Source organism: Sorghum bicolor, chromosome 8 (assembly GCF_000003195.3).
Source record: "Sorghum bicolor cultivar BTx623 chromosome 8, Sorghum_bicolor_NCBIv3, whole genome shotgun sequence".
Classification (NCBI taxonomy): Eukaryota; Viridiplantae; Streptophyta; class Magnoliopsida; order Poales; family Poaceae; genus Sorghum; species Sorghum bicolor.
Window position 1 is genome coordinate 54,232,817 of NC_012877.2, and position 10,439 is coordinate 54,243,255.

General features: G+C 47.5%; 1 protein-coding gene across 3 annotated transcripts; it reads right to left on the reverse strand.

The window, feature by feature from the left end:
• On the reverse strand, positions 1,858-3,426 carry LOC8066329. Of its 3 annotated transcripts, none has more exons than XR_002446984.1 (4): positions 2,794-3,426; positions 2,461-2,575; positions 2,284-2,334; positions 1,858-2,191 (listed from the first exon to the last, which is right to left on the reverse strand). XR_002446984.1 is itself a non-coding variant. In XM_021446458.1 (4 exons), exons 1-4 carry the CDS (start codon positions 2,967-2,969, stop codon positions 2,181-2,183), a joined length of 279 nt encoding a protein of 92 aa, XP_021302133.1. In that variant the 5' UTR covers positions 2,970-3,426; the 3' UTR covers positions 1,858-2,180. The 3 variants fall into 3 exon arrangements, 2 of the variants coding, with proteins under 2 accessions (XP_021302133.1, XP_002443323.2); XM_021446458.1 differs by having other exon boundaries at positions 2,509-2,575; positions 2,820-3,426; XM_002443278.2 differs by having other exon boundaries at positions 2,820-3,426.

Genomic DNA, 10,439 nt, shown 5'->3' on the forward strand with positions numbered 1-10,439 from the left:
GAACAAGCAGCTAAGGGCAGCACGAGTGGTCAGAATGGGAGGTATCTGGAAATTGTTCTGCTCTGTCGAGTCTACCCCTAGCACATTGAGTGCTTGCACCTCGGAATAGTATCTCAGCTGGCTTCATTCATAATGTACTCGTGCCCCAGGGTTGTATAGGCACCTAGATAAGAATAAGGGTGTAAGAACCCAGTAACAATACACCAAACACCCAACAGACCAACACAAACTCAACACCACACACTTACAGCATAACACACCTGAGGAAATAACTGGAGGCCGACCCTAACAACACCAAACAGCCATTGGGACTAATCACCAGGGAGGGGGGTATACAGGAGGGATAACCATCGAGCCCCTGCCGAGCACAACCGACGCTCCTCTCCAGCTAAAATGAGAGCCCCAGCAACACTTGGAACTAAGACCCATTGAAAACACAGCCATTATGATGATTCCAGAGAATCCAGGCACCAAAAATGATTAGGGAATTAACACCTTGTCTCACCAATTCAGAAGTAGCACTACTAGCTCTGTCCCACCAAACGAGGAAGGTGTTTTCTGAAGGTTGCGGATATAAGGCCTGAAGGCTGACCTATCTTAGCAAAAGAAACCAAAAATCCCTAGCAACCAACCAGGAGATGGTTGATGGTTTCATCATTGTGATCACAAAGTGGACTGCACTCCGGGCGGGGCAGCCTACTAGAGGAGGTTAGAAACACTGCTTACTTTGAAGCTATAGCAAATTATAGAAGTAGAAAAAAAATTGATTACTTATAAGGTCTGATTAGTTTAGTATATGATCAAAAAGAAATGATGCAAATTGCTGTAGATTTTTTAAAAACTTGTTTGCCAATATTAAGTTAGGTGATAACTTTTGGGATTCCCAAGATATGCATGCAGAGGTATGTTCCACTGTTTCCTATTTAGCTAATGCTGGTGTTTCCATTCATTAAACTACTACATAATTGCAATAAATACTGAAAACACTTTGTCATCTGTTTCATCTGACAGCAAGGCTGCAATTATTGAGATGATAAAAGCTAAAAAGTGACTCCAGCCATGAGGACACAACCTTAATCTCCATGCTACTTCGCAAGTACTAGACAGCTTGACAATTAGCTTGGGATTCCATCTTTCAGTTCTCCAAATCCATGCAGAAAAAATGGGGAAACCGGGAAACCTATAGCCAAAGCGGAGTCGTAATATAAGAGATTTTGGGTACTGGTCACCCAGTCAACCAATACTTCCTTCAATCCCAAATTCCAAATTCCCCACAATGTAAATCTGCATGCCTATAGCAGTTGCAGTGCGCAGCTGCAAAGCAGATGGGAGATGAAGGAGCCCATAGGGGTTCGAGCAGTACCATGAAGAGGTCGAGCTCTTCGTGGCCGGTCAGCCCTCCAGCGGCCACAGCCAAGCGATGGCAGTGCATGCCAAGTGGCGTGATGTGATCTGCGCATTGATGTGAGCGAGCTACAATGATTGGTGCTTTACATGACGATGGATTTGGTCACAAATTGCCAAGAATACGTCACAGTCAACTATCCATAACGAACGAGAAATCCGTCATATATCTCACGTCATACATTTGTTGCACCGAATTGAGCCGTCACAGATTCGTATTTATTTCTGTCATAGATTGCATGGTCTGAAAGCATAGCAAAAGGGTCCTGTGATGATCTAAAATATCATGGATTTGGTCCACGTGGATTGTCGCCAAGTCAGTTTGTGCCAAACAGCTGTTGCCACATCAGCTGGCTCCACGTCAGCTATAGGCCCAAATTTTTTTGTTCAAATACGACTTAAATTCAAATTTGAATCGACATCACATGAAGATTGTCACAGATCACAACCAAATATCATCACAGGTCACAACTTATTTTCATCATAGAAAAGGTTTAGGAAATAAAAGATCAGGTATAGATGATCAATGCCATCTCCATTACATGTTAATCTCATCTCCAGAACATAGGGTATCAGTTACAGAGTAAATGGCAAGACTTACACATATCAATGCCATCACCATTACAAGTCTCAACACATTTCAAACAAATATCAACACATTTCTTGGGCACTTGATGTAGTGGAAGAGGATCAAAATACATCTTCTTTAACTTATAGTGCCGTTGGACTGCACAGCCACACATGCTTTTTTCACATGGATTGAGGTTTTATCCACTTCAAACTTGGACTGCATTTAACAAGATTACAAGTACATGAAATTGAGTAAACACTGTAATGGTTGAAAAGAAACAGTGAACCAAGTTAAGTTTGAATACTTACACAAACTGGTAAGTATAGCAATATTTAATATTCTTTCCACACTTGAGAAGCCTGAAAAAGATAAAGATGAGTAAGTCAATAAACAAGAAATGTATTCTGTGCATCAATCCAGATTTGCAAAGAAAAATATTGCAACCATGCACCAATTCAGATTTGCAAAAGAGACTGCATTTCCACCTTGTAAAACATCAACAATGGACTGCATTTCAACTACTAGATGATCACCTAAATCATCTATAATTTCTTGCTCTTGAAGATCAGTAGGATCGATGCTGCCATCTTCATCCATGCACTACAGACGCAGTAAAAAAATAATGCACATCAGTTTCTTGCCCGCATGCAAAAAAAAATAGTGGTTGTGCACTTAATCAATTTCACAGAATTAAATAGTTTCAGTTACTGAAGATTGAAATTAGCACTGATACTTCTGCTAAAATGAACAATAGAAAAGAATGGGCGCAGTAGCAGTCAATGCTTGGCAACAGGGGTAGAAGATATATGAACACTGACGAAGGCAGGAGGTAGGCACTGTCCACCTCATCCTGATGTTGCTTGCGCTGCAGGCCTTCCTCTTCTTGTAAGCCATCGTCTCTAGTTCCCAGCTCCCCTCCGTTTCGTTGAGCACCACCACCACTCTGTGCCCTTGCTTGGCGGCGGTGCGAGCAAGAGTCAGTGGCGGCGACCATTATCCAACAAGTAATTTCGACAACTGAACCTCCGCGACAGCGTACGAGACCAAATCAAAGCTTGGAGCGACCGGCACATCGAACCTTGAAGAGGCAGTGGCCGAGGGTGGGGAGCACGGGCGCGAAGGAGGCCCGCACCCGGCGCCGCACGGGAGCCCAGTCCAGGCTCTGCGCTGCGGCGGCCCTCAGGTCGTCGCTCGCGCCCTCCAGCGTCCGCTCCCGATGTGCGCCCTTCGCCGTAGCTCCCACAACCACGGCGGCGCCCCCTGTGGGCGAGGCGGCGCCACACCGGCGACACGTGGGCCCGACCCTGCTACGATCCGTTGCGACCCGTGTCCTGCGTCCGTCACCACGAGCGCTCGGGTGGCTGCCACGCCGTGGGAGCCGCCGCTGCTGTGTGTTTCGTTTCTCTCTCTCCTTGGATGCTGGTGGCCGCTAGGTGTAAGGAGAAACGAGAGGGAGTAAAGAGAGTGAGGCTATTAGGGTTTGGCCAGATTTTATATGAGTTTGTTTTCAGCCGGCTAGATCTCAGCCATCCATCTCAGATGGACGGCCAGAAATGCTCGACCTAAGCTGGGCTGACGGAATGAAGCGATTTGTTGGTGCATTTTAGGCCCAGTACCAGCTCCACAACTTATTTAAGGTTTTTTCAATGATATTTCAAAAAAGTTTTCTATTTTCTTTTGTCTTGTTTAATAATCAACATTTTTGCACCAGTTTGTTTTCTATTTTTCAATTGATTGTTTAATAATAAGTTTCAGTTTTTTCGAAGATGGTTTGATATTTTCTATAGTTTAAATTATTTTTTGTGTGATAGTATAAAGTTATTATATTTTAAACTAAGGCTACACCAGAAAAGATCCAAAATGGGACCATATTTTTATACTAGGTCTTACATGGCCTTCTGAACCAATTTTGTTAGACATGGATAGAAAATTATATTATTTTGAAGGAGTAATTCAACTTTTTTTCTCTAGTTTAATAATTAAATGTAATAATAATCAAAATCGATTGGTCACGGATACACAAATTAGCGCCACATTGGATGATTTCATTGTGCCCAAATTAGCCATTCAGCACGAATACACAAGTGAAGTGCCATGGCACTCTGTGACGGTTAGCTCGTTCATCACTGATACACAAGTAAAGTGCTACAATACTCTACGACGGTTAGCCTATCACAGTTATATCACCCTAGGAATGACTAGTGTAATTCTCTGATGATTTTTAAGAAAGTAATAAGAAAACATCATGTAAAGCACTATTTTTTGTAGGGTGGCAATGAGGAGGGAAGCGAGGCGTACCCACTACTGGAATGCCCCTCTTTGCCGACTGAAAGGATCAAGATGCCCAAGAGGGGGGGTTGAATTGGGCTTCTCTAAAAATTTAAACAACCTATAAGCTCCAATTCAACCCCTTGTGCCTAGTGTGACTTAGAGAGCTACCGGATAAAAGTTTTGCAACCTAGTTCCAATCCTATTCTAGCAAGGCAATTCTAAGAATGTAAAAACACAAAGTAAAAGCTAGAAAGTAAAGGAGCAGTGGAAGAAAATGCTCGGCGATGTTTTGTCGAGGTATCGGAGAGTGGCCACTCTCCACTAGTCCTCGTTGGAGCACCCGCGCAAGGGTCTTGCTCCCCCTTGGTCCGCGCAGGACCAAGTGCTCTCTACGGGCTGATTCTTCGACACTCCGTCGCGGTGAATCGCCCAAAACCGCTCACAAGCTTGACACGAGCCACCCACAAGAACTCCGGGCGGTCTTCGTGCCTCCAATCACCACCGAACCGTCTAGGTGATGGCGATCACCAAGAGTAACAAGCAAAGAAACTCTCACTTGACCCAAACAAGGCTCTAGAGAGTGGTGGATGCACACTTGACTCTTGGAACTCACAAGAGAAGGATTCTCTCAAGAAATCACTCAAATCTCAATTCTCTCTAGGCTCTTGCAACTTTCTTGCTCCACAACAAGGTTCTCTGATGTTCAAATGGGCAAGAGACCTCTCATGGACGAGGTGGAGGAGTATAAATACTATCCACGAAGTCCAAAGGTCGGCTAACCGTTTTCCACTGAAAACGGGGTCACCGGACGCACATTATGTTGCACCGGACGCACTGCACCGAGCGTCCGGTGCGACATAACGGCTACCTGTACTTTCCTCTGACAGGTCACCGGACGCTAACTCTCAGCGTCCGGTGCACCGTCCGGTGCTCGAGGGAACTTTACAAGCTCCCTGCGCAAGGGACCGGACGCTACACTTAGCGTCCGGTGCTAGCGTCCGGTGCTCAGGGGAGGCTTGCAACCTCCCTGGGTAAGGGACCGGACGCTACCCGGTGCGTCCGGTGCTAGCGTCCGGTGCCTAACCCTAAGCACCACACTATTCTAACGGCTAGGGACCACACCGGACGCACTCACAGAGTGTCCGGTGCAGCGTCCGGTGCCCCTTTGGGCACCCAAACTTCGTCGAAACGCGATCGCTCCAAAACGAAGTTGGTTCCTCTCGATCTAAGGACTATCTCTGAGCTGCCTAGTGCTAGGTTTACCAATTGTGCACCACACCTAAACCTAAAGCCTTGCCTAAGTCAAGCTACTAGATCAAAGCCCCTCTTAATAGTACGGTCAAAAGAAAACAAAGTCCTAAACTACTCTAAGTGCCCTTCTTCACCATATGGCACTTAGACCTAGTCTAGTCTTGACGATGTCCTTCCATCCTTTGAAAACCGAAACGATTTCCACTATTAAGTAGGCATGTACGTCCCTGTCCATCGAGTACCTATTTACCATGACCTTACTTATGACTTTGCCTCTGCAAAACACACGTTAGTCATAGCAATCAATAATGTCATTAATCACCGAAATCACTAGGGGCCTAGATGCTCTTTCATCGACTGCCAAAAGCAGTCGACAAAGGCCCTAAAACAAGTGGCAAAGGCTTTGCCGACTACTTTTCACTTTGCAATCGGCAAAGAACAAGTCACAAAGAATTCGTCGGCAAAGAAATCTTTGCCGCGTGCCAAGTAGAAAGCAGTCGGCAAAGCCTTTGCCACCTATCAACATGGTAGTCGGCAAAGGAGACGTACGCCATAGTGAGATGACGGAGCGCGTTCCATTTGCTGACTACCACACGACAGTCGGCAAAGGCTTTTTAAAATTTTTTTATAACAGAATTTCTTTGCCGACTGTCTTGATGGGCAGGTGGCAAAGGCTGTTTTAATTTTTTTTAGAACAGAAATTCTTTGACAAATGCCTTTATTGGAAGGTGGCAAAGCTACCATGGTTCATGAGATTCTAGCTTTTCCACCTACTTTCCACGTGGCAGGTGGCGAAGCTGGAATAAGTAAATTTTTGATCTATTTTTCTATTTTGCATCATAGCAATCAAATCACATATATGATTATATATCTGGAATTCACATATATCACACAGATCCACATATATATCACACAAATCCACATATATAGCACACATAAACCATAACAAAGGAGTCTAACAAGTCCATCATCCAACAAATCATACTAATCGAGCATCCAACATCAACCATCCAACATGGTGTGCAAAACCAACATCAAACGTCCTACAAAGTAGAAGAACCACATAGCCAGTCACGCGTCCTGCGACCTGTCGCCACCGTAGTGTGAAGAGCTCCCAGCTGGCCACGAAGGCCACGAGAACGGTCCAACCTACAGCGTACTGTTGTACACCCACGCGGATCCGATTTGTTGGGTAGGCAGAGGGTCGCTAGCCACCTCCTGCGTAGGCCTAGCTGGAACGCCACCTGGCCATGAGAGCTGTGGCTCAAGGGCAACCCCCATTTCCCAATCATGTTCCAATTCATCCCACGGTGGCTGCATGAACACACCCATATTGTTGCCTGGGTGTCCAGGTATTATTAGTGACAATAACACGTTATTGGGTTCAAACATGACGTCGGGGGCAAGATTGAGGGGGATCACAAATACGGGCCAACAAGTGTACGAGGCCGCATGTGTTCCATATGGGTTGAACCCATTTGTTGCTATGGCTACGTACATTCCGAGCGTCCTTAGCTTTGTCAGGATACTGCATATCGAAGTACTGCCATGCCGCAGCATCCAATTGGTGTACCATCTTGCATTGTCACTGTATCTTTTGCCATCCTTGTGCTATGTCATCTTCTTCGCAGACTCCTCGGTCATGAACATCCGTTGGAGCCTCAGGGTGAGTGGAAGGTACCAGACGACCATCTCGGAGATCTTAGACTCCACCTTCTTGTCATCACCAGCATCTACCTCCACATACCTAGAGGCCTTGCACTTTGGACAGTGCATTGCAGCCTTTAGTTCTTCTCCCCTAAATAGGACGCACTTGTTAGGACAAGCATGGATCGATTCATACGGCATCTTAAGTGCACGGAGGAGCTTCACTGACTCGTACGTGTTCTTCGGCAGCGTGTCATCCTTCAGAAGCATTGTGCCCAAAACTGTCAACATGAGATTGAAGCTGTCTCTACTCAGGCTCAACTACGACTTCAACCCTAGAAGGCGACCAACGACATCCAGTTGCGACATTGTTGTCTTCTCGTGAAGGGGCTTCTACGCCGAAGACATCATTTCATAGAAAGCCTTTGCGGTTTCCTCTGGATCCTCCTCCATCAATCCTTCATTGCCATGTCCCTCGTTATAGTCTACCACCATGTCGGCCACCCTAGCTTCTCCATCATACTCCTCGAGGCATGCTCTCACCACCTCCTCTCTAATACGCACTTTTGCTTCACCATGGAAGATCCACCTCTTGTAGTTTTCCACAAATCCATACTTGAAAAGATCTTTGTATACCTCCCTCTGCACTTTTCTTTTTTGGTTATTACACTCTCTGCAGGGACACAACGTCCAATCCGACCCTTGAGCCACCAGCACAAACATTTTCACTTGTAGTTGGCTTAACTGAACCGTCCGCTTTTATATTTTCTTCTATACAAATGTTTCCTCAATTGGCTTAACTAAACCGGTTGGTTTTATATTTTCTTCCAAACAAACATTTCAACTAGCAGCTGGCTTAACTAAACCGTATGTGGAAATCGATTTCAACAGGCGGTGGTCTTAACTAAACTACTTATAAAAATTGATTTCCACAGGCACCTTTCATTTAACTACCAATGGAAAGATCTATTTCCACTGGCCCTTAGCGCTGACGGTTCTTATAAATAATTGTACAAATGTCTTAAAAACTTCTCAAAACTAGTGTATTATACATAGTTTGGACTCTCGTCCAAGGGCACAGATCAGAATCAATACATTACAGTACAATAGATTACAATAATACAATATATTATTCTTTGGACTCATAATCGTGAGAAGAAGAATCTTGGTGTTCGTCTTCTCTGGCTTCCTCAGGTTCGTCTCCTGGTCTCTCAGGTTGCGGGGTACACTGGGGGTACCAAGGGCATACGGGGGGCCATGATGCGTCATAGTATGGAGTGCACACTGGGGGGTATGATGGGTGGTAGAACGGAGGGCACACGGGGCAGCACGGAGGCAGAGGCGGATTCGATGGCAGAGGAGAAGGCCAAGGTAGAGGTGTAGATGGAGCCATCGGCAGAGGCAAAGATGGAGTCAGAGTCAGAGGCGGAGGCGAATTCGGAGGCAGAGGCGTAGATGGAGCCATCGGAGGTGGCGGAGGTGGAGTCATCGGCGGAGGCGGAGGCACCTCCTTCTGTTGACGAGCTGGGAACGGGTCACCAGGCATTGGTGGACCAGCAGCTAGAAATGGTTCACCATGCTCTGGGCGCATATCCATCGGGTCCTTCGCGCCCTTCTTCTTCTTAGACACGTTGATGAACTCTTCTCCAATGCCAAACGGGCCAGCATGTTGGATAAGCATCCAGAGTACGGTGGTGAGTTCGCCACCGGCGGTGAGCTGCTGGGCATGGGCCTCCCTGCTGCACCGGACGGCCGCGTAGACCAGCTTATCCACCCACACATTAAAGATGAACTCGAGCATCTCACCTGGTACCTGCGGAGGAGGCCGAGCATCTCTGCTGCTTCCTACACCAGCTTTCTTGTCGCCTGATAGCTTAAAATAAAGTTCTACTGCACGCAAGACAAGTTGCGAACCTTCGTCCTCGAGTAGATGTGGAATTGAAGCCCATGCTTCGTCACTCTCATCGGGCTCCACGGCCGTTACGCGTCGCAGGATCATGGCAAGCTTTTCTTTGTTATTCCTGTTTGATTTTTCATTATGGAGTATTACGTCACTACGCTCAGCAGCATTACATATTTGAACCAATTTCTTGCGGGTTATCTCCAACTGGCTGTGGAGGACAAGACCAGGTAGCATTTCTTGACGGACAGCAACAAGGAACATCAGGTATTCCGACATCACCTCAATTGCGCACGCATGTTTCCTTGCTTCGTCTCCAATGCGCGGGTGGAGGAGGACCATGCAGGTGACGATGTGCCACATGAGGACATCCTCCACGAATTCCTCGCCGAATAGTCGATCCAATTCCGACGGCGGCAATTTGGTTTTGACTTGGTGAGGTGCCTCCTGATGTCCGCCCTAGTGTACATGTCCACGTTCCTGTCGTCAGTATCCATGGCATCCTGCAATATTTTCGTCACTCGCCGGAACAGCACTTCCTTTACGCATGGAGGAAGCTTACACAGATACCCCATCTCTTTGGGTTTGTCGTCTCCAGCCCTGGACACGGGCCACCACTCTGGACGACGACATTGCCTCGTAGTGGTGGCAGCAGTGCACTCGTGCAGCAAGTTGTACCGGCCGTGCCCGACCACCGCCTGTGGCTGATCGGATCGCGGCAGAATAGCTGCAACGGGTCCAGGCGGACAACGATGCGGTGGAGCCTGCCACCACCATCTTCTTCCAGCGGCCCGGCCGGTGCCTCCTCCCGTAAGTAGGTGTACGCCCATGTCGACCCGAGGGCTCTCAGCAGCCATGCCACGTCCATGATGAAGGTAATGGCCAGCAAGCCGTAGGTCATCCCGGCAAAAGATCCCCTGACATGCGGCTGCTGCTGCTGCTGATCATCAGGATGAAGCCAGAGCCAGAAGAGAAATGCGGTGCAGAGGGGCGACAACAAGCGGACGAGGTAGTAGTAGCAGGTGTGTGCCAGGATCGCCTTGGTGTAGAGGAAGTCGTAGATGAGGGAGAGCTCCATCTCCGCCACCTTGCACATGCTCTCCCAGTCCCACTTGCGCTCCCACACATCCGTCTCCGACACCGACAGGATCATCTCGCTGGCTTGCTGCCTTGGTAAAGCTCCAGACGGGGAAGAGAGCCTGAGCAAGGAGCAGCGCTTCTCTGTCACGGAGCGACCGCCCCAGCCTCTTGTTCCTCTTGATTATGGATCTCAGCATCTTGAAGTCGTCCTCCTCGCTGCTGCCTGATGACCTGGCGTCCTCCTGCATGCTGTCAAAGTTAGCTTTACGTAGAGCCTGGACCCTCTCCAGGTACCTGACGGCGCCGGCGATGAGC